Raw genomic sequence first — 25,156 nt, 5'->3', positions numbered from 1 at the left:
ACGGCATCATGCGCGGAAGAAAATACCAACTGAACCGGGATTTCAGACAGCAGATGAATTGAACTTGATTCATTGAACATCATTAGCAATTGTACAATCAAACAGATGCAACAATGAAAAGTGGAACTATGAAAAATCGAGAATGTTAGATTTGCGAAGGATTTATTCCGAATCATTGTCTGCTAATAGAGAATTCATGTCAGTTGCTGTGTCGGCGATGCTCACACAGCGCGCCGTCCAAATGTGAAGTTGCGTTTTGCTGACAGACATAACACTGTGCCATAATTTATCTGATGGCATGTAAAGAAGCTGCTTAAATTATAGTATTTAAAAGTTTCTTCATTTTGTAAGAGCTCAAGAAATTAATTCTGGTTTGAAAGACAAGATGACGGTAAAACTCAGAAGACGTAGCTGTACAGTACCGTTGGTGTTGGAGACATCATAATAAAGGTAACTGCGTTAACTTCGCTTTTTGTTTGGTAATTTGTTGGATATTATCTTTTGCTGATCTTCTTTGAGCTTGGAGTAAATTTTACATTCTGAACATTTTTATTTGCACTTATCTGCTTAATATGTATTGCTGGGATATCATATAGAATATGAAGTCAGTATAATGGTACTATATTTTACATATTTGAATGATAAAAGACTGGTAAATGATATAATGATAAACTACAAAATAAATAATTTGCCCATTATCCCAAATATGTTAATTAAAACAAACATTGAATGTAAATTCAGATATAATGAGCAGTTGTAAGAAGTAAGAAATAACATTTTATCCATTGAACCTGTTATGTGTTATCATCATCAGTTTTAAAATAAACACATGGAGACAAGTTTGCTTAAATTCTAAAATTAACACACACACACACACACACACACACACACACACACACACACATATGGTATTTTAATCTAATACAGAAATGGTGACATTGATATATGCAGACCAGTAGTTTTTTTTCTTCTTCAGATATAAATGAAAAAGCCTAATTCTGAGAGTTTCACCTACAACATTCATGATGGGAAAGGGCCACTAATTAAGAGCTGACATATGTGGAAGAAAAATACCATCCATGTTGAAAAGGGCTAGAGGTAATGTGAGAAAACATAATTTATCAATCTTATTTAACATATTGTTGATATTTTATCTCAACTGGTCAAAAGGCTAAGTGGGTTTATGTAATGGTCCAGTGTGTGTTATTTATTTCACATCCCTTTCTGTCTTTCAACAGTAAGAAATTAGCTACTTTGGAGTCCATAGTTCTGATCAATTTGTTTATATAAAACTTGGTTTTGGGCTTAAATCAACATCTTGGATAAATCTAATAATGAGCAAAATCCAAGTATATACATGTGATCATGTATAAGATTAGTTGAGTTTTTTAACCAGCCTAAAAGTCATACTTCCACAATATAGGCTAAAATCATTAAGTTGTCCTTGAAGTTTGATGAGTGTTAACCATTAATAATAATAAGGTGATCTTTCATCTGAGTATGTTACCACCGCATGCAGTATTTATACATGCAGTGCAGTTTTTACTAAACTTAGAATACATGCTTATATAAATGAGATCTAGATTGAAGAAGTGAAGATGCATACAAATACATGAGGTTATAACCACTACTGCTGATTCAAGTTTGATCATGCTTGGCCATTGGGCATATATAGTCAAGTTTCACAATGATGCTTATTATGAGTGTGATAAAGGTATGGTAGTGAAGTGACCTTGCATCTGATTGGCAGAGTTTCTTATGATTTGCACAACAGTGTTTATGATCCAATTTAGATCTGACTTGTTTAATTATTTGCTTGTATGTCTGAGGCTATAAGCAAAATCTATGCATATAATGTGGTGGTTCTACATCTCACTAGCCATTCTTGCTACTGCTCTTAAAACTATTTCTCATTAATTTTATCAGACTTGGTGAATAGATTTATCTCATCAAGATATAGCAAAAGAGCAATTTTGTAAAAAAAAATATTCATTCATATTAAACTCAAATTCTGCATCTGATTGGTTGACTTTGCAAATACTATAAGGGCTCTATTTCTGACAAAAAGATTATTTTGATCAAATGTAGCAGAAATGCTTATATGATCAAAACATTGAACATATTTGATGACAAATAAGAAATAGTTTTTCATGCAAATTTGATAAACATTTATAAATCGGTTCATATCATTAAAAGCTTGGAAGAGTTTGATTACATGCGAGACCATCACATATTAATCATTCTTTATTTAGTGAATTATTTTTGTCAGGATTTAGTAAAATATGTAAAATCAATATGGACTGGTTTTGTTATGTACAGCAACACTAGTTGTTTACCGAGTACTGAGGGAATTGGAGTAAGGCAAGGGTACATTGCAGTAGGTAACCTGGTTGACTTGATAACAGGATTTTAACACAAACATTTTTATCAGGAGTCTAGCATACTAACCATTGATTCACTGCAGATCCTGCCCCCATTAGTTACCTTTTAATACATAAAGCATTTGGGTTTTTTATGTCACAAATCCCATAGGGATTAAAATTAACATCATGGGTCTCACTGGATAGTTTCGTATTTTGACATCCCTCTAATTTTTAAGGTAGAAGGCATGAACCTAATTATCACAAGCCTAGCATTTATAAATTTACACATAAGCTAAATCTATAATGTGGTTCAGATTTACTTTGAGTTAGGCATGGAAATAGGTTGGCTTGTTGGTGACTGCCTGTCACAGTTAGATGAGCATTGGAGATCATATGCGTAACTTAGTCTGCAAATGAGCTGCCGACTTTTATTTGTGTCTGCTACAGAGGTAAATATAAAAAAATCTTGATGGTAGAGGGGTGATGAAAAGTATGCTAATTTGTTATAGTACTAGTGAACTTTATTCATGCATAAGGCACATACTGATTCTTTTAGTTGCCTTGTCACAGAAAAATATTGAAAATAGCTATTTCTAGTAAAAAATGAATGTAAAATGTACCTGCATCCTTTGACCCTACCAGAACCAAACTAAAAGCTCAAATTTGTGCAGCTGCTTTTGCTCATCACAAACATAATTGGGAGTATAACTGCTAACCCTACCCTCTAGCACACATTTAAGATCTTTAGAGTTTTTAAATACAGCCAGGAATTACATCACAATTAATACTTCCAGTTCAGTACCCACGAATGTAGTTCTAGTCTATTTTTAGAACATTTTTTCCTCTCTCATTTTGGTGGTGATAGAAGAGTTTTATTTATGCATTTTTGGTAGGGATTTAAAGGTAACTGTTTATTCTTGATAATATGAGCTCAGGGTGTTGTTGTCTGTATGTATTTTGGCGACAGTGCACAGTGAGTAATAAGGCCTTGGTGATGATCCGGAAGTGAAATACGTGTTCTGGTTACATGCTGTTATGTTGACAGTCAATGATCTAAAAAAAGAGCACGTCAACCTTTGACAAGAACTTCACCGTGAAGTCATCTTTGAAGGTATTTTAGATTAACATATGATTTGCATTGATTGTCACACAGTGGAAAGGTCAGTACTGAGAAACAAATGTAGAGAACATATAGTAAAATTAATTGTGTACTATGTCCTGTCAGGGCAGTACTGGAGCAAAGTTTAAATTGGTATAAAATCTTTATTATTAATGATAGACACATGTAATTTTAATATGTCATGTATATTGACTTTTAAAATATAAAAATGAAATTAAAAGTAAAAACTTAATTTTTATTTTAAAAATTGTAATAAAATTTTAAAAAAATTAAAAAAAAATAATTATAAAACCCCTCAAATGCACATATATAATATTTTTGGGAATCATATTAAATGTTATCAGCATGTATGTATTCCTACACCATATAAAAGCTCCAATGTTGGATTTTTGTCACATTTTGTCAGAGAAAATATCTTTGTAGTCAAAATGAGACCTTCATTAAAAATACATGAAGACAAAATTATAATTTGTATTGGCCATTCAGACTATTTATTAGGGGTCCAATCAGTTAATGTATGTGTTTACGATGGGGTCACTTTCTGAGTAACAAACATCTGCTTGTATAGCCTTCAGTAATTCTTTATAAACATAGTTATAAGGTATTTAGTGAGAGGACAGCGATGAAAACTTTATACTAGAACCTACTCAAGTTCTGTACTAAATCATTTTAAGCTGTCTGAGAATGAAATACAGGTCAAAGGGATAAAATATGCTTCCCCCAGGTATATTTACCCTTGGATGTAAGAAAAAAGCAAAATGATGTAAGTTGAATACAAAATGCATTCCATTTCATTGTTCAGTTAGGTTAAGATATTATTGGTGTAGTGCGGCATTGTGGCCTATATGATGTTATGGGAATTCTAATGATCCATCTTGCTTTATGCATTATTAATTACTAATACTATTTGTTAACTGACACTCTAAAGATTACATAAGAAGCATTCAAGCAAATTATTTGAATTTAACTTTGTACATGGTTACATATCCCACATGTACAAATATCCATCCATTTTAGAATGTTTGGGATCAAAAGTTCACATTCAGTACATCATATAGGCTGACATTGTACCTGTAGTGAACCTGTAAAGCACATTTATGGCTATGTGCACTGAAAATATCCCAAAATGTTATTTTCATCATGAATATGCCTATGTATGGTAACATATTTCAATTTAGTACTTTGACAGAGTGCGGTATTGAAACATCAGCTGATATCTGTTTCCACTCAATCAATGAGCTTAATAATTGGTAACCAACACTCTTCAAAATACCATATAAATGTTCAAATAGATCATTTGAATTATGTTTGCACATTTGATCTTAACAAGTACATTGTATATGTCCCACATAAGCAAATTTCCATCCTTGTTTACAAGTTTTGGGGATGAGAATTTCACATTTAGCTGATGATATAGGATTTATTGGTGCTTATAGTTGATTTGTATGACCACATTTGGCTGTATTCACTTGCAATATCCAAAATTGTTATTTCCCTCATGAATAAGAATGCTTATAGTAACACATTCTAATTTAGTACATTGTCACTTGACTTTCCTGTATACTGGTATGTAATAATGTTTACACCAATGATCAAACCTCACCACCCCAACATTGCCTTAAACTTTATGATACATAGTCTACCTGATTAGTTATTTAACTTGTAAATGGCTAAATGTGCTTCTAGAAACCTCATATACTTTTAGGATGAATTTAACACTTTAATACATGGCCATTGCTTCACATTTCTGAGTGTCACTCTGTCAAGTTTAATATTTTCCCCCATGCTTGCAACCTTAATGTTAATTTGAAATCACCATATCTAACACATTTTAACTTCATTTACATAGATCTTACTGTTTTCTAGAATTAAGTGAAACATATTGTATCTTTTCAGGTCTAGCCTGGTATCTGGAACAAAGTGTTAGAGTTGGATCAGCTTGGAAGCTCTCCTGAGTAGTCTGGTGGTAATAGCATGGTTTCATAAGGGCATGTGCAGTGTACTGCCATAAGTGACCAAGATTAGTTCATATCACCACACTGATATATGGCACCTCAAAGACATGGCTTAGGTTTTCATGAGAGAGATCAGCACCATTTTTCAGTAAGGTAGAACCTCCCTAGAAACTATTTTCCTATCCCATTGCCACCTTTTGTTGTTATCGACATTGAAATGGAATGCATTTTTGCTATAAAACATGGTAGTGGTCCCATTAGAACTTTAAATCTGAATGTGCTATTAGTTATGGAAACAACTGCCTAAGTACCTGACACAATAAATGTGGAACATAGCACCTGTCAGTGTTTCTTCAATGTGTACACCTATATGCATCTGGACATGCGGTTTGCTGCCAAAATCACTATGAGCTATGATGCTTCACTACCCCTGGGGAAAATGTTATCAGTTATACAGACCCAAACTACCATTTGTTTTAAATATCATTCATTAGTCAACTTTTCTGTCTAAAATTTGTCAAACTGTGTTTTAAAACTTGTATGAAAATTTAAGTTTTCAATAAAATTTAGTTTTTAAAATTTAAATGTTTATTTAATTTGCCATTAAAACTGAATTTATCAACATTTATAACTTTCAAACATATTTTCAGACAGGGCTTATCTTGTATCACAATTAGGTTTTTACTGCATTGAAAAATTCCTATAATTAAGGAAGATATAGCAAATTTAGTTTTGGTTTCTCAAGAGCACTTGGACCAGAACTTGCACGCTGTGGAACACCAGCACTACATACTTTCTGACAGGTGTCACATGTTTTCCTTGCAAGGAAATTCAAAAAGACTTCATGTATAAAGTTGAAATAGGTATAGCATGCAAATATAAAAGTTTGACTAAAATTGGCGTAAAACATGGAGCCTGTCAGGAATTACGTCACAATTAATACTTCCAGTTCAGTACCCACGAATGTAGTTCTAGTCTATTTTTAGAACATTTTTTCCTCTCTCATTTTGGTGGTGATAGAAGAGTTTTATTTATGCATTTTTGGTAGGGATTTAAAGGTAACTGTTTATTCTTGATAATATGAGCTCAGGGTGTTGTTGTCTGTATGTATTTTGGCGACAGTGCACAGGAGTAATAAGGCCTTGGTGATGATCCAGAAGTGAAATACGTGTTCTGGTTACATGCTGTTATGTTGACAGTCAATGATCTAAAAAAAGAGCACGTCAACCTTTGACAAGAACTTCACCGTGAAGTCATCTTTGAAGGTATTTTAGATTAACATATGATTTGCATTGATTGTCACACAGTGGAAAGGTCAGTACTGAGAAACAAATGTAGAGAACATATAGTAAAATGAATTGTGTAATATGTCCAGCCTTCTAATTATACAAGTTTCATTACATTGGTCAATAATTAGTCACATGTGATGACACTTGTAACTAATCAAACCACAGCAACTGAGAGCAGACTAAGCACTGATATTTATATGGTACAGTGGCAATATACAGTCTGTCTGCCGCAACACATGAAACAAACTGGACAAATCTGAAAGCCTTGAATTTGACTTTATTTATCTGTATGGTAGAACAGAACCTGAGTTGAAAAGCTTTTAAAGAAAGACCTTGATATCAAACCTAATAATAACTGCAGGAGTTATATTATGGATAATTAACCATTCTCTCAGTTTCAAACTGGGCATTCTATCCCATGGGGTTCTAAATGTAAACCAAGTGTAACTGATATCCTAATGAACTGTAAAGACCATAGCAGCACAACAGCAGGGGACCAGATATGTCCAGATCCAGAAATCATAGACCAGTTTCAAACTGATGATGAACCACATAAAAATTACACATCTGCTAGAACTTATGTTATGAAGATAACTTAAATTGCATTATTATTAATCCTCCTCCTCACATTCATCATAATTGAGATGCATCATATATGTTTTATTGTAAAGTAGTTTATGCAACATAATTCAGTGAAGACCTTTGCTGCCAATTTACCAGTGAACCATTTGTTTCAATGAACATATTTTATGTTGTAACAAGGAGCATCATTTAAACATTATGATACACTTATCATACCTGTATATGAAATCTTAATACTAACACTTATACTTGCAATACTACTACTAATAAAAACACCTGCATTGATAATTTGATTATGTTCAATTGGACTTGTATCTAAATGATCACCAGCTGTATGAAAAGACATATTTTAATATATAGATATTGGATGGAATACTAGTTACCACAATTGAATAGTCATATGATAAATGATATATTATTTTAAACAATTTATATTTGCAGTGAAACATACTTTTACATTATTTTCCCTTAAATTTCATTTATAGAGCAGTATACTCTGCATTCATTAAATTACTGAAATGGTTAATAATACAACAACAAATACTGCAACTTCCAGAATCACAAAAATCAAAAGATATAAACAGAAACTTCCCTACATGTATCAACAGTTGTCACTTAATAGACAGAACTATGAAGATTTAGAATAGGATGTTAACAAATTAGGTATTCAAGTTAAAAAGAAAAAAATACCAAGTAAGCTTACTACCAAAAAATCAAACAATAACAGTGAATTTTAGTACATTCCCAGGAAACAGAATATATGATTTTTCTTAACTTGATCTGATACATCTTAGATCTATAGAAAATGATTCATATTGTATGACTAAAATATTATGTAAACAAAAATTCCATCACTTTTTTCAGATGCAACATGCATACCCCAACCCATCCTTCTTGATCATAAAGTATACCAGCATTCCACTATAAGATGGGGAGCTGTAGTGGCTCAGTGGTTAGCTTTCTGGACCTGTGAAATAAGGTAGGTTCAAATTCTACCATCAGACCAACCTGGGTTAGCTACCATGGTGTGTCCTTGGGCAAGGCACTATACTTAAAGTGCCTTGGCACTAAATAACTTACTTGTGTTGGTTTACCATAAAAGGCCAAACCAAACACAAAAAAACAACAACTTTAAAATATGAGTTTTGTCAATACTAAGTAAAGGAAAATCATACTGAAGAAATGTTTTTGTTAATACAGTTCAATGGATCTAAAAAATCTCTTTCTTCTGCAGGAGTTTAAAATATTAAATTAAAAAGGTCATGGTACACATTGCTTTGTTCGTACACATCAGGCTCCGTAACCCATATCCAACTAAAAATTTTAGTAGAGTCTGAATAAAACATATTTTAATCTGGATGATAATATTCTTTCTCCATTCATATATTACACCACCAAGATTGATCCAAATAAGATTACATTTTACTATAACACTGAGGATGAGTATGCCTCTTAACAACTGACAAATGTGGAGAGAATGGAGTTAAACTGAACTTTGATTTCTTTTCAACCATAGCACAAGATGATCAATTATTATGAAAAAACCTGAATAAAGTTGGAGTTCATAACCATGACAGTCTTGATATAATATAAATTCAATATATTATTGTTGTCTTGAGGTATAGTTCTGTATATTACAATCTCACACAAGATCAGGGTATATTTTAGTACCATACAGTTAATTCGGGATTGTATTAATACCTATTCTGGTGAATGAACATTAAATAAGATTTACTATTTTGGAACCAGTTGCAATAAAATTTACTAAACAAGAGAAAATATGACTTTACTATAATATCTAAAATGTAAAATCTGCAAACAGAATACTTGCTTGACTTTACACTTCAATTATTTAATTGAAATGAATTTATACAAATGGCATTAAATTGGGTTTCAGGCTGGTAATGACAATGGTAGTAGTGAATAGGGACGGTCTAGGGACTAGAGAACTTCCATGTTAAAAAGGGTATATCCACTCTGGGGACTATGTAATTTAACATGGGAGAAAAAAAAATATCCATTCTAGGGACAAGGGGAATTTAACATGGGAGAAAGAAAAAAAACTATTCACTCTAGGGACAAGGGAAATTGAACATGGGGAATAAATCGTGGGACTGTCTTGGGACTAGGGGAAATGGAACAGGGTCGGGACCCTATTTTAATAAGGTCCCGACCTGATGGGTCTATGAAAATGGAACAGGCGAAAATTGAAACAGGGAGGGGTGTCTATTTTTTTATTATTTTTTTAAACAAAAAAATAAAAAAGGGGTAGGCAATTGAAAGTCAAGATCTTTTCGAGAGATAGGAATGACCCTGAAAAGGGCCTTTGGTTTTATGTTAATATACCCTTAACATAAAGGGCATCTGTGACATCTTCTTCTTGACCTTAGGCTGCGCCTGACTGCAGGACCATAGATTAAGACTCTTTTGAGGCATCCTTGATGCTCCACATAAGATTCTTCGCATCCACAGGCTGGTGTCTGTCCTGTGGATAACTGTCCAGTTGGATCGGACATACATTGGTATGTCCGTCCGGAACATCATCGAAGACACAAGCGTTGAAGATTGTACGTTGGTCCACATGTTGGGGTGCTGAGTAACAAGTGAAGGAATGCAGTGAACTGTACTTATTTATAGGGAGAGGAAGGATTGAAACGGATTGAGTTTGTTGACCAATCCAAACACGCGTTACAAAATTCAGTCAGCCCACGTCCAATCCGAAGAGAGCAGTCTGTGACGTCACATAGTCTATATAGATTCGCTAGCGCCTGTGCGCAATCAATCTAAGCGACAGTTTTTCAACATGACGGAAACTCAGAAAACGATCAATTGGGGTGCACTGATGGTGGAGACTACCCAAGGGAACCCAGACTTACTTTCAGAAGAGGTGAATTGGGATTTTGTGGATTTTTTTACCTTGCAAGAATTTGTTCCTGAACCTTCGTCACCTTCTCCTTCATTACCGCACATGGAAAATTTTAGACAGAGACAGAAAGAAGAATTGGAGAAATTTATACAACAGCAAAGGGAAGCGGAACAAGCTTTTCTCCTACAGCAACAGCAGCAAGAAGAAGAGGTAAGAAAAAAACAACAACAAGAAGAAGCAGCAGCAAAGAAACAAGGGTGTCAAAATCAAACGGTCACGGTACTGTTAGACATTTTAGCGGAGTTAAGAAGACTGAAACAAATGTATCAGACTTCTTTATTACGGCTGAAGAGAATACGACCTTCCCAAGCTAAACACTCCAACCCTGTGACTACGCCTACCGCACCACCCTTAGTGATTTCAACGAAATCATCATCAACAGTACGCAGTCCAGAATTAGGCCTTGGCCGTGGCAAAGGCTTAAGACAGTTAAAGTTGATTGTTTAAACTCACCCCTTACACCAAAAAAGGCCCTTTTCAGGGCCATCCACGTCTCTCGAAAAGAGATAGACTTTCAATTGCCAATAACTAAAAAAAATCATTTTACCCAATAGTACCTGTCTGTGTATGAGTGTACGTGAGTGTAGGTTCTTATTTTAAAATCAAAACCCAAAGACACTTACCTTTTATAATTAATTTATTCTTTTATAAATATTTACAATTCACAATTCACAACAGAGCACTTTAAAAAGTTCATAGACTTATTCTGTCTCATTGTTCACTCTCTGTTTTTTTAATTTCTTCACGGTCATAGTCTTTTCCTCCTCTTCCTCCTCACTTTCTTCCCTTCTTTTCTTCTTCTGTTTCTTTTTCTTCACCTGTCTGTTTTCTTCCTCTTCTTCTTCCTCTTCCTCTGAAGAATCCCTCTCTTCTTCTGACTCCTCTTGTTTCTTTTTTGGGCAGTCTGGTGACCAATGTCCTTTTTCTTGACAATAATAACAGGTATCTTGACTTTTGTCTCTTCTAACCCCTTTTTTTTCTTTTTTGACGGTCTGGACACTCTAAAGACCAATGCCCTTTCTTCTGACAGATATAGCAAGTATCTTGACTTTTATCTTGAAAGGAAGGAGAGTAGTCCCTCGGCTGGTCTGAAGAGAATTTTCTAATGACCCCTCGCAAAGCTCTGATGAAACGTTCGATCTTGGTAGTCTCTTCCATCGTTGTGCTCAGTTTGAGAGTGAAATGAATAGTGAAAGGACAAGACACATACCCTTTATATACGCTGGTCTGCTATGACTATAAATTAGTCCATGGTGTTTAAACTTTAGTCATTTGACTTTTTGCTATCGAGATGAAATGATCCAATTCATATGAGAAGAAAGAAGAAGAAAGTAAGAGGCAGAAACATGATCTATCGCCTCGTACCAGGGCTGAAGTCTTGGCACAAATTCATGCCAGTGATTTTGAAGAGGACATGAGTGAACCAGAATCCAAACCCTCTAAACAAAGTTTACCACCCTTAGTCAACCCTGAATAGTACTATGACATTCGAGAGACGGAAAAGCGTCCCTCTAGAAAATTTAGAACTACGGCTTACAAATACACAGTGAAGTTTAAAGATTTCAAGTCTGAAGTACTGTTAGAGAAAGCAGAAGGGTTCATCACCGACATGTGGGATTCTTTGCTCACCACACTCAAGCGACAATGTCAACCCAAAGAAGATGATCGCTTGAGACTTTCCATACAACATGACGGCTTGAAATCCCCTGTTTGGATCGAGTTTAGCAGCTCTGCAGAATTGACCACTTCCAAAGTCATGGACAAGATTCAACACGTGCAACAATCTAATGACCAGTTTGACATCACCGATGGAAAAGCCACACTGGACATGACCCACGTCTCTCCTCCTCAAGGGACCGGACAATGCAGAAAGACCTTATTGGTCAACAACCTTCGCATTACCAAAACAAGTCTTGTCCAAATTAACAATTTTCAAGACCACATGTGTTTAGCCCGAGCCATCGTGATGGGATGAACCTATGCCGACAAGAACGACACGGTAGAATGGAAAAGAGCCTGGGAGAACATTCGAAAATCGAACCGAGCCAAACAACGAAATGAAGCAGAACTTCTGTTACAACAAGCATGCCTGTCCAAAGACACATCCTGTGGCATTCCTGAGATGCAAAAATTGCAAGATGCCCTAGCTCCACGATACACCTTGAAAGTGCACCCTCAAGAAGTGCGCGGGTCTCTGTTGTTTCGAGGGAAAGACTTTAAGGATGGAAAATACATTCACCTCTATCATCACGATGACCATTTCGATACCATTACCACTATCACTGGATTCCTGGGATACAAATATTACTGTGAGAAATGTGACTTATGATGGTTATAATAATCGAGAGCAACACAAACATTGTGGATCGAAATGCTCAGGATGTTTGGCCTCTCAACCCTGTCTGAGCGAAGGGCAAGAACCAGTGCATTGTCCTGCTTGTCTGCGCACATTTGTCAGCCCTGCCTGTTACCAACAACATCTGAAGATACAAGGTTCACAGAAGAAATGTGCTTGTCAACTCCTGAGATTGTGCCCAATGTGTGGACAAGGTCTATGTATCAACAGTACCAAGGCACACGTATGTTCAGGAAAGAAAAAATGTCACATTTGTCACTGCATCGTGGACTTGGAACACCAATGCTACATGCAAAAATACCAATCCCAACCAGAGAAAGAGGATGGTCACAAGAAGAAGAAAGGCAATTTCATCTTTTTCGATTTCGAATGCATGCAAGAGACCGGTATTCACATTCCTAATTTCTGCGTGGCTCATAGAGCGTGCGAGAAGTGATTCAAGAACCTATCTTGAGTTATTGCCCTCACTGCAGTAAGATTCCTGGAGGGCGTGAAAAAATCTTTCAAGGACCGAACACACTAGCCGATTTCACACAATGGGTCTTAGACCCCATCGACAAGACGTGGAGCCAAGAGGACATCGAACATTATTATGGAGAATGTCATCACCATGCCACGGTGATGGCTCATAATTTCTCCGGATACGATGGACAGTTTCTTTTGAGATGCTATACGGAACGTGGCACCGAGCGTCCTAAAGTCACTTTGAACGGAGCCAAAATCATTTTCTTGCAAGTGGGACAAGTGCAGTTTAAAGATTCGATGAGCTACTTAGCCATGCCTTTGAGTCGAATGCCTAAAATGTTTGGAATGACAGAAATGGCGAAAGGGTACTTTCCACACTTTTTCAATACAGAAGCCAATCAACACGCCGTTCTACCCCATTTGCCTCAGGCTCACTATTACGACCCTGACAACATGCGTACCGAATGAGAAACTTTCTACGCTTGGTACCAGGCTCACGCCTCCGACCCTTTCGACTTTCAGGAAGAAATGCTAAAGTATCGTCATTCCGACGTGGACATTTTATGGCGATGCTGTGGAAAATTTCGAGAACTGTTCATGGAACACGGAGGGGTTGATCCTTTGAAAGAAGCTTGCACCATTGCCAAAGCGTGTTCCTTAGTCTACCGACAACGATTCATGCTTGAAAACACTGTGGCTGTCATCAGTCCTCAAACGACCAACTATGTCAAACGTCAATACTCGGTCAAAGCCCCATGCTGGTTGCATTACTTGTGCGACAAGGAAGACAAATGGATTCAGCATGCCCGCAACGGACAGGGCGAAAAGATCATCGGAATGCATTCGGTCGATGGCTGGGACTTAGAAAACCCCAAGATCATGTACGAATTTAACGGTTGCTTATTTCACGGATGTCCCGTCTGTTACCCTGACCGCGGCACTAAAAATCAGTTTTTACAACGAACCATGGAAGACTTGTACCAGGCCATTTGTCAGCGACGCCTAAAGTTAGAACAGGAAGGATACCAAGTGGTGGAAATGTGGGAACACAAATACGATCACCGTTTGAACACCGATCCCGAGTTTAAACGCCTCATGGAAAGTTACCAGTTCATGGACCCCCTGAACCCGAGGGATAGTTTGTACGGAGGAAGGACCAATGCCACCTGTTTGCTGTACCAAGCTGATGAAGAGAAAGGAGAAGAAATAAAATACTTGGACGTGTGTTCACTGTATCCCTACGTGTGCAAATATTGTTGCTTTCCTGCAGGGCACCCACAGTTGTTCACCGAACACATCAACCTAAAAAACATTCGACACTACGAAGGCTTGATCAAGTGCAAAGTTTTGCCTCCCACGAACCTATACCATCCCGTCTTACCTCGCCATTGCCAAGGCAAACTTATGTTTCCTTTGTGCCGTACTTGTGCTGAAACGTGCAACCAAGATCAACCTTGTCATCACACCCAGGAAGAACGGGCCTTGACGGGGACATGGGTCAGCGTAGAATTGTTCAAATCTCTGAACATGGGATACCAACTGTTAGAAGTGTACGAAATTTACCACTTTCCCAAGACACAATAATTCCACAAGGGTGACCCCACACAGAAAGGCATTTTCGCAGACTACGTGGATGCCTTTTTGAAACTGAAGCAAGAAGCCTGTGGCTATCTGTCCTGGTGTCACACTCCCGAAGACCAAAAGACATTCAGAGAGAAATTCTGGGCACAAGAAGGCATTACTTTAGATCACATTGAGAAAAACGAAGGCAGGCGATCGTTTGCCAAAGTGATGTTAAATTGCTTGTGGGGTAAAAGGGCACAATGACCGTGTTTACCCAAGACGGAGTATTTGACCGAACCTTCCCGCTACTTTCAGATGATTCACAACAAAGCCAAATTCATGAAACACGTGGACGTCGTTCGTGAGGATTTGATCTTGGTGAATTACGAAGAAGATCTGAACTTTGTAGAAGATGACCCCTTTGGAAATGTCATCATTGCAGCTTACATGACAGCTCATGCTCGCTTAAAATTGTACGAAGCTTTAGAACTGTTAGGGGAACGTGTCTTGTACTTTGACGTGAACAGTTGCATTTATATCGATCACCCGAGTCAACAGCACCCTGACATCGAAGGAGACCGTTTAGGAGCCTGGACAGACGAGCACCCCGATGACAAGATTCTAAGTTTCGTCACTGGTGGTCCCAAAAATTACGGCTACGAATACTGGGACAAACAAGAAGTGCACACGAAGTGTAAAGTGAAAGGACTTACTCTGAATTATCGTACCAGTCGAGTGGTCAGCTTTGGCGTATTGAAAGAAGCCTTGCAGTCTAGAGAAAGTGACCACCTATCAACCCAACAAGATTGTACGTTTACCCACACACCACATCGTCAGTCGACCCTTGGAAAAAGTCTGTCAAATCGTGTAGCAGAAGCGAGTGCGGCTTCCCACCCACTTTACTTTGCCGTATGGACATGTCGGTATAAAACATTGGTTGTAAGAGGATAGCCACCCACCAGAAGGATGACTTCGCCACAGCAAGAATCGAGTGAGAAATCCAGCGAGAACTCCAAGTTCAAACCCTACCATTTTCCAGTCTTCTTACCTGACTATTGTGATTGTGCCCGTCGATTGGACATGTTTCAAAAAATGGCCTACAGGATAGGGAAGGATTACCTTCTTCGTATGTTTTAGCTAGAACAGGATTTGTCTACTTCGGACCTGAGTCAGGATTGGGATACGAAGTACAGTGTTTCGCTTGCGGACTGAAGTTACGAATGGATCTATGTATCTACAAAGATTCAGCTATTCTGGAACATACTCGATGGTCTCCGCACTGCCCTTACCTTTCAATGGCCTTTCCACCCATTAAACTACGGTACAATTATGACGGTACCTTAGAGACGGTACCTTCCAAAACTAGACGTAAACACATTGCATCCTATTTCATTGTTGTTTCTTTTCCACATAATAGCTTATTTTTTATAAAATGTTAAACTTTACTAATCTTTTTTCAAGATCACTTTAGTTTGCAAAAATATATCTTGTCATTTATTGGCATTCTACATTGAATTTTGTAAACTAGCTATAAACCTGACCTAATTACTCAACTTAACTGCTGACAGAAACAGTCTACAGTAAATGTATTTCATTTCTATAGCTCGATGGATAAACATTACATCTTTTAAAGCTGTGCACAGAATAGGCCGACATATCATGAGTCAGGAAAACATGGGGGTGGTATCCCCTGTGTCCAAAATTAATATCATTTTGAATAGAAGATTCTAGTGACAATTGCCTCTTTTCAAATGGTAAGCATTGCTTTTTTTTTTTTCGTCAATCTGTCAAATTTGGTATGCATTTTGCTTTAATATTTGAGATGGAAACCTTAGGTGCATAGAAATGTCAGACAGCATTGTACATCATGGATGGTGTCCAACATACTTTTATGATCATAAAACAAACTGCCATTGTTTTAGTTATGGCCACTGATTTAAAAAATATTCATCCAAGCTAAATATAATAATAATAATAATGAGGACTTTGCATAGCGCCTAATCTTTAGAAGCTCTAAGCGCTTTGCAACATTAGACAACATAAAAACATACACAATGATATGATTACAAAAACAAACACCATGAAATTAGAAAACATAAAAAACATGCTGAGAATATTTAAGGTAGTTAACATTATTAAGTCATTAAGTTTGTTTTTGCAGTCAGAATAAGTAGTTTTGAGAGCACTCTTGAATGGGATCACTGCGTCTTTGTGTCTAAGTTCAGTGGGCAATTCATTCCATGTTGCCGGGCCCTGGTATGCAAAAGAATGCTGTCCATGTGACTCTGTTTTCATAGTGAGAATAATGAGTATATGATTGTCGGAAGAGGAGTGTAAGTATCTTGCTTGTGTGTACACATAGGTGAGGTCGGATAGGTATGTTGGACTAGAGTCTGTCAGTGAAACGTAGCACAGAGAACTAATGTTGTGTTCAATTCTGGATCGAATGGATAGCCAGTGTTGGGTACAGAGCAGCGGGGAGGTGTGCTCTGATTGTGGTACTCTAAGTATGATCCAAGCAGCTATGTTTTGAACTTTTTGAAGTCTCTGCAGTAGATATTAAGATGAACCAGACAGAATTGAGTTACCATAGTCCAGTCTTGAAAGTAGTAATGAACACACAAGTGTTTTAGTGGCATCAACTGAAAGATATCTGAGAATGGAGCTGATGCGTCTCAGCTCAAGATATGCAGCCTTGCATATGTTCATGACATGTTGGTGCAATGTGAGAGTACTGTCCAGAGTAACACCTAGGTTTTGTACTGATTGTGTGAATTTAATGTTGGTGTTGCTGATATTTATTGTGTGAGGTAAAGGATGTGAATGAGAAAGTCTTTGTGTTGTAATCAGAATGGCCTCAGTTTTATCATCATTCATCTGCAGCTTGTTACAAGTCATCCATGATTTCACATCAGAAATGCACATCTCTACACCTTGGATGGTAGCATCAACTTCAGTTGGGTGGCTAGATTTGTATATTTGGGTGTCATCAGTGTACAATTGGTGAGACACTGGATGATGATCTATGACACTTGAGAGCAGCTGAGTGTATAGAGTGTAGAGAACAGGTCCAAGAACAGACCCCTGTGCAACACCACAACATAGATCAACTGGGCTGGAGTGTAATCTATTTGCAGACACAATTTGTGTCCTGTGGCAAGGGCGATATGCAGATTGTACATTGCTAAAAAGACTGTTTGAATTCAGACAAGATGCAAGCTGGGATTGAACAACCTTTTGTAAGATTTTTTATATGAATTGGAGATTAGAAACCGGGCAGTAGTTCTTTAAATCCTTATGGTGTAGTGTTAGTTTCTTCAGCAGAGGTTTTACAATGGGAGTTTTGAAAAATGATGGAAATTATGCTGATGAGAGAGAGGTATTAATAACATCAGTTAGTGAAGGCAATACTGGATCTAAGCACTCAAGCAGCAGTAATGTTGGAATTGGATCAAGTTCACATGACTTTGGTGCACTCTAGGATGATTACTTAAAAATGCATTTATTGGTGGTGAGAGACTAAATGCATGACATGATACTTGTGTTTAGCATTAATCGGAAAGCTGAAAATTAGTAATCTTTTGACATACATATCTTAATTGTACCATTTAATTTACAAAATTCAATGTAATTTGCATTGGTAAAATGTGTAGCACAAGAAAAGTCATTATGAATCAGAGATAAATCATATCTTTGTTTTTTCTGGAGCTTGACTAATTTATTGCACATTTCTGTACACTATTTTGTCTTTAATCCAGGATTACTCACTGCATTCGGATGCATTTCATGGTGAAAATTCACCAGCTGGATTTAAAAGTGGTGAATATTGCTAGCGATTGTTCTGCAAACCCTGTATGTCACAAGGAGTCAGTGTATTCAAGGACTCGTACAGTATTTACAAGTTCTCATTGACATTTCAGATGAAAATGAAGAACTGAAAAAAGATGAAATCTCAAGTGGAAACCTTTCTGGTCAGCCATCTCATCTAAAACGTCCTGAAATGGAGAGTATTTTGCAGACTCCAAGATTTCCTCTTATCCTGCTGGTATGTTCTATTTAGTTTATCTGGTCTCTTTTTATTTTTTATCAATTGCTTTTATACCATGCCACAATTGGAAATTCTTTATCAAAAGTATGTATAAATTTCATCATTTTTCTGTCTGTTTAATAAGATGTGTTTAAGAGTACTTACTTACTCATGATGCTGTATATATGAGATTAGATGTTTTGTTAAAAAAGAATGCATTTTGTGATATATTGTATCACTGCTTTATATACAGTGGTCATTGCAACCAGTATGCATTTTGTTTACATGCCAAAAAATCCGGTCTGATTTCTTTGTTTCTTTTTTACTGCAATTAAGGAGTAGTGATAATCTTTATACTCTTAGCTGCATCCAGAAGGACAACACCATCACCATCCCCATCCACTCTGGAGTGGAGAATATAAAGATTTCTCTCTGCCAGTTCCTCTGCAAGTAGTAAGTATTGAGGATGGAAAAAAAATGTACATTATAGAATAATGAAACAAATACTACAGGTGTTGACTTTTATATAATCTCTTATTTCATTTACAGCTCTCTAAATACGAGTAGGTCAATTATACACTGTATTTATGAATTTAATTCTCATCTAAGGTAGTAGAACTGTTTTATGTTTGACAAAATGTTGGGTAATTTGTGGCCATACACTAAAAACACATTTTGTAGCATTTAAAAATGCTTATGTTCAATGCACGTAAAACTCATTGGTTTGTTGTCACTTCAGTTGATAATAGTCTTGTCATCTTGTAGACATTTTGAATGTTAGTGTTCAATGCTAAGGTCATATACATTGATTCAACATCAAAATTTGTTTGCAAAATGGAAGATTATGACATGAAAGCACAAGCTCTTGTAGCTTAGATACTGTTATTTCAGAACATTGTGAGATGTTAATTAATTAAATTATAGGTCATAAAACATACTGTTCAAGACTTATTTGTGCAAATAAACAATGAATTGTTTTTCATTGATGTGTCAACTGTTCATCATTCCATTGTTTTTTTTTATTTTTCTTTCTGATGTATACCATTGTCTTGTGTAAGTCAGATGCCTAAACCATCTACATTGAATGCAGACTTTACAGACACCAGCAGTGAAACAACATATCCTGGGAATAAAAAAATAAAGGATTATGGGAAAAGTTTTCATATAAACTGTACAAAAACCATGTATTTCATTCCATAAATATATTTCATTGTTAAACCCATGTTCACTGTACAGATCTTTTTAAGGAGTTTATAATAATGATCTTGATCTTTCAAAACTAATTTCATCACAAATCTGTTACAGATTTCCAGTTCAATGTACTTATGAAACTGGACACAAATATTGAGAATTTGTTGGAGCAGCTGGCCCTCCAAGTTCATACACAAGGCCCAGACACAGAATATAGAGAAGAAATTCTTGCAATGCCATGTGATTCAGTGGAGGAACTAGAGGGCCTTTGCCAGAGGTTGGAGGAGAATCCCAAACTCTCCAAGAAGATGGTAAATTGGGGCTTTATTTTCTATTTAAAAAAACTGTTATAACCTTTATTTGCTGTTGCGAACCTCAATATGCATTATGCAAGTTCTGCAGTGCCTGTATAATTATTTTTGGGGGTGGGGTGAACATGTAGTGGTCGGCTGTTTTGTCTTACGGATGTAGGCCAAAACATGTTTAGAGATGAACATGTAACAGGTATTTTACTACATATACACTATTACATATTATGTGGCTACTTTAATTCAATCCTTGAGTGAATGTCATTTATGAAGTTAACAGATTCACGGTGGTTAATTTGGTTTATAATTGCTATTAGTACATTGTGTTGCATAGTTAATGTTATCAAATTTTTTTCAAGTTAGAGAAATTAAATTTGCTTGCAAAACCATGGCAAAAAATAACTATATACAAGCATATTTTGTCACATCGATCATGAAATACTACTACTAATAATAATATCAAAATCAAAAAATAGTAATATTATTATTATTATTATTATTTTCAGATATGCTACTTGAGCTCCCTTGGCAGGTTTACAATTGGGGATAGTGTCTGCAGGATGATGAAAAGCTTAAAACAAAAAGACTGGCCAGAGTATAGTCCAAAGGGACGTAAAGGGAAAAAAGCATTTCAAGAGCTTGTGATATGTCAGGTTTTGATAAGTAAGTATGGCTTGATTTAAATTGTGTTTTTCATGTGACTTGCCAGAGATTTTTAAATGAATTGATAAAGTAACTTGAGACCACATTTCAAAGTACATGTTTTAAAAATATTCCATTGATTATTGCTGGCATTTAGAAAAATGCAATGCATCCTTTGTTGTGAAACTTTTTTAAAACATTGTATTACTCTTGCAGAAGCCTGCTTGAAAACTAATGGCAAAGCAAAGGCAAATGGAATGGAAGAGACCATATCAGAGACCCTCAAATATGTACCCAACCAACGCAGAATGATAAAAAACAAGGTAATCCAAGTGACTCTTATTTCATCAATATTGGATTCAGTTTCGTCTTTTAAAGCATAGTATTTGCAAAGCGGATGTATTTCTAAACTGATAACAAAATCAGCTTATCCTATTGCCCAGGACTATCAAAGCTAGAGTCCAGCTAACTACAATATGCATATATCTTGTCTGATCGGACAAGTGCCTCCATTTGGAATTTTTATTCACATGAAATATTTGGATGAAATAAATTCATCTTTGTGCAAATTGATTGCACCATCCACTTTCCAGAAATGATAAGTAAGTGCAAAGTTATCTTGTATCATGGCTTAACGATAGTAAGGGAAGCACAAGTGCAGTGAAGAAAATTTCATACATTTTTATAATGCTGATTAACATGACTTCTGCATATGTAACTAGTGCTGAGATGATATGACTTTATTTAAGCATTACAATTTTGTTTTAATTTGCAGGTGCCTGAGCAGAAGAAGTAATAGATAAACTTTACAGTGGAGTTGGAGACTGATTCTGATTCATAATCTTAATTAAATCTAGAAAATAAACATTAAAGTCATATTAAAATATCTGTTGTATTGTTTCCTTCTTTCATTTTTCTCTTAAAAACAAATGTCTGAACCTTTAGTCTGTAAATTCAATGGATTCCTTATCAGCCCATCTACTTTTACTTTACACCATGCTACTTTAAAAAAAAAATGAATTATCCCCATTGGGGTAGGTCCCCCCAACCCCCCACCCTACTTTGTCAACTTACCTGCCACATTTAAATCTAATGGAAGGCCCTGCTGTAAAGCCTGTTAGTAAAACTACCCAACAAGAGGATTTCATACATTTGCAACTCCTAGGTGGATGGTAATGTTTTCATTTTTGTAATGTAGATTTGGACATTCTTGCCACCAGTATGGAATATGTGTTTCAGAAACACAAGCAGCTTTCATCAGATTTGCATATAGGTTTTATATGTTGTGAGTATGTTGTAGGAAGTTTTTTTAAATAACATCATATGAGATGATGCCAGTGGAAATGGCAGAAAAGTGTCTGTATTGTTCACCAACTACACCTTGTTCTTACAAAATGTGGCTGTTACACATTCCCATGATGATGTCACTGACAGCCATCAGTGAGGAATGCCCCAACAAGCATAATACAAATTGCTTCCATTGTAATTGTTACAATTCCATTCTGACCACTCCCGTGTCCTAGTGGTTAGAGCGTCCGCCTCAGAAGCGGGAGGTCATGGGTTCAAACCCCAGCCAAGTCATACCAAAGACTTACAAAAATGGTATTAACAGCTACCTCGCTAGACGCTCAGCATTAAGAGGTTAGTGTTAGGACTGATCGGCCTGGTGTCAGGATAATGTGACTGGGTGCAACATCATACTACATGTTTGCAGCATGATGCCCCAGTGCTATACATCACTATAAACTGCCACACTGCAGACATCGTAGCAATATGACTGAAAAATTATTCAAGCTACGTTAAAAATCCAATCACACACACACAATTCCATTCTACGATCCAGAACCAACACTAATTCCGTACTACAGTTCTTGCATTTCAATCCAATTTTGCTTTTGAAATGTAGTGCCACTCAATTCATAATGAACCCATTCATTTCAAACACTCGCAAATACATATTATTCCTGTCTACAACTGAAAAATATCTATATAAAAAAACGTGTAACTGTGTTTTATGCAAGGGCATGGAGATGCACAAAAACTTGCACCTGAAGCTTGAATAAATCCCCGACTGTGGATAAGACTTTACCCATCGATTACCCCAGCTTGGGGATAAATTCCGACCATGGCGATTTATTATATATCCTATGACTGCTCCAGCTTGAGGGCAAAATCCAAGCACATCCCTAAAAAGATAACAAGTATAGCGGCTCTTTACCTTCTGTAAATGCCACTTGAGCTTCCTGATGCTGTTGTATCTGCCATTTGACAGAATCACGAATGTGGATATATTTCTTAATTGCCTCTAGCTGTTGAGTTAGTTTAGCTGTATGAAATTCCTTTGTGCAGACTCACTCATTATTAATATTACAACAGTGATTTAATTACACATTACCTGTCAGCACACCGATGATAAGTCAGTTATTTTATAACACACCAACAAGCTTGCCCCTTGCACCCCCCCCCCCTTTTTTTTTTATTTGGGCACCTGTGGACATGAATCTGCAAGGCTCAAATTGTCATTTTTAATATAAGATCTCAACATTTTTAAGGCCTTAATTTTAAAGACATCCTTAAAACCCCCAAAAGGTTATCAACTGGATCACCAGCCTTCGTTTAGAGTAACAGCAAGTATATATATATATATTTAGGTCTAAGGAAACACAATAAAAATGTTTGATTTAACAATGACATATTTGCCTCAGGTCTGTGATCCTGAAGTGAATATTAACTGTCCATTTATTTTCTTGGCTTTACTTTACTAGGAAATTGATTATAGAGATTTCTGCGATGGTGAAGGCAATGTAAAAATTGTTTACTATAACATACTTTTTATGCCATGTTTGAAAAAATAAATCCAATGGAAAGGTTATAGTCTGAAAATCTTCATTAAATTAAGTTAATATAGGGGAAAAAACTTTAAGAGTTCATAAATATTTTTCAGTGCTGAATAAAGATATAACATAACACTTTCTGCTGTGATTTTAATAGTTTCTGAGAGCATGAAAAATTTCTAGAACTATAATGTATAAATGTTTTCAAAAGATTATATTAATATGAGGGAAAAATCTGTTATGAAATAAACCGACAAGATCTTGTATGAATTCATGTTATCTTTAAATATGATATTTGTGTGAAAATATCTGGAAGAAAAAACAAGATGGTGCCACTCACACATACAATGTGGTTGCCACAGTAGCCATATTAAGAAACTTTTTATCGCTACTTCTGAATGGATAATTGTGTCAGCGTGTCAACATGTGTACAAAATACTTATGTTGATGTCTAGCAGGTCCTGAATGAGAATTATGGTGCTGTACAGACATCCTATAAGGCCACCAATGTGGCCATCCTGAAAATCTTGTTATAACTACTTCTCCTGAATGAATCGTCATATCAGTGAAAGACTTCTTATGTCTAGTTGGACATAAATGAAAATAGTGCCAATCTAACCTCCAATATGGCTGTTTTAATGGGCATCTGGAAAACTCCTTCCTTGCTACTTCTCCTAGATGGCTGGTCATTTTGACATTGTGCTTTCACTAGATGACCTATTTGATGTCTGGTTGGCCGTAAATGGAACTATGCATATGGTTTTGATGTCTAGTTGGTCCTAAATGTGGTTTTTGCTGCTCATAAACTTCTAATGGTATTATAGTTGGTTCCTTAATGAAACTGCTGTACAAAATTAAAAGGCCTTCTGACTTTCTATCAAGTTGGATACAATTATCTTTACCAGCTAGGATTTCTTGATCCTCTTTTTTATACATCAACCCTTCGCATATGGAGTTAGCTAAAACAGTATTTTGAACAATTAATTGCCCTCTTGCAAATAAAATCCCAATTGCATGCTTTTACCAGTGTGAGAGCTCCTTATATAAGTAGCTAAGTATTCAGTAACTGAATTTCCACATCCACATGCATCAACTCAGAATTAAAAGTTGCAAAACATATACAAATTTGAAAATCTTGAGACGTGTCACTTTGCATGGTGGGTGTTATGATTTAAATGCAACAAGGAAATTGAATTAGGGTTAATTTCTTTAAGCTGTATTCAATCATGGAGCCCTGGATTATAGAATGGTCTAGGCATACACATCACTAATCAACTCTCTCTAGTCCAACCAATGTGTGTATATGGAAAAGCTTGCCAGTAGCGTTATGTGTGTTGATTTCTTCCAATAAATATGTTGGCTGCCATGTAAAGTCTATGATGTCCTGAAAAATGGTGTTAAGCTCCATACAAGCAAGCTAAACAATCAATGATATAATGGAACAGTAGACACCATTTTAGCTAAATATGCCAAGAATTGATTTAGAGACTTGGTTAGTGATGATGACTTAAAATTGGCAAGGGATTAAAAAGATA

At 36.2% G+C, this 25,156-nt stretch overlaps 1 protein-coding gene across 8 annotated transcripts; it reads left to right on the top strand.

Annotated features, from left to right (window-relative positions):
* Positions 1 to 21,673, top strand: LOC149789906 (uncharacterized). 8 transcript variants are annotated; one of them, XM_089971982.1, is made up of 10 exons: positions 1 to 450; positions 977 to 1,098; positions 5,380 to 5,449; positions 8,174 to 8,288; positions 18,540 to 18,664; positions 18,983 to 19,099; positions 19,952 to 20,148; positions 20,652 to 20,808; positions 21,004 to 21,110; positions 21,563 to 21,673. In XM_089971982.1, the coding sequence occupies exons 7-10, from the start codon at positions 19,972 to 19,974 to the stop codon at positions 21,581 to 21,583; spliced, it is 462 nt and encodes a 153-aa protein (XP_089828108.1). In that variant the 5' UTR covers positions 1 to 450; positions 977 to 1,098; positions 5,380 to 5,449; positions 8,174 to 8,288; positions 18,540 to 18,664; positions 18,983 to 19,099; positions 19,952 to 19,971; the 3' UTR covers positions 21,584 to 21,673. The 8 variants fall into 8 exon arrangements, 7 of the variants coding, with proteins under 7 accessions (XP_089828108.1, XP_089828106.1, XP_089828105.1 ...); XM_089971980.1 differs by having other exon boundaries at positions 5,380 to 5,586; XM_089971979.1 differs by having other exon boundaries at positions 5,380 to 5,591; positions 19,010 to 19,099.
* The last annotated feature ends 3,483 nt before the right edge of the window (positions 21,674 to 25,156 follow it).

Source organism: Sinohyriopsis cumingii, chromosome 10, assembly GCF_028554795.1.
Source record: "Sinohyriopsis cumingii isolate HCF-2022 chromosome 10, ASM2855479v2, whole genome shotgun sequence".
NCBI lineage: Eukaryota > Metazoa > Mollusca > Bivalvia > Unionida > Unionidae > Sinohyriopsis > Sinohyriopsis cumingii.
This window is presented reverse-complemented; position numbering and strand designations above follow the sequence as displayed.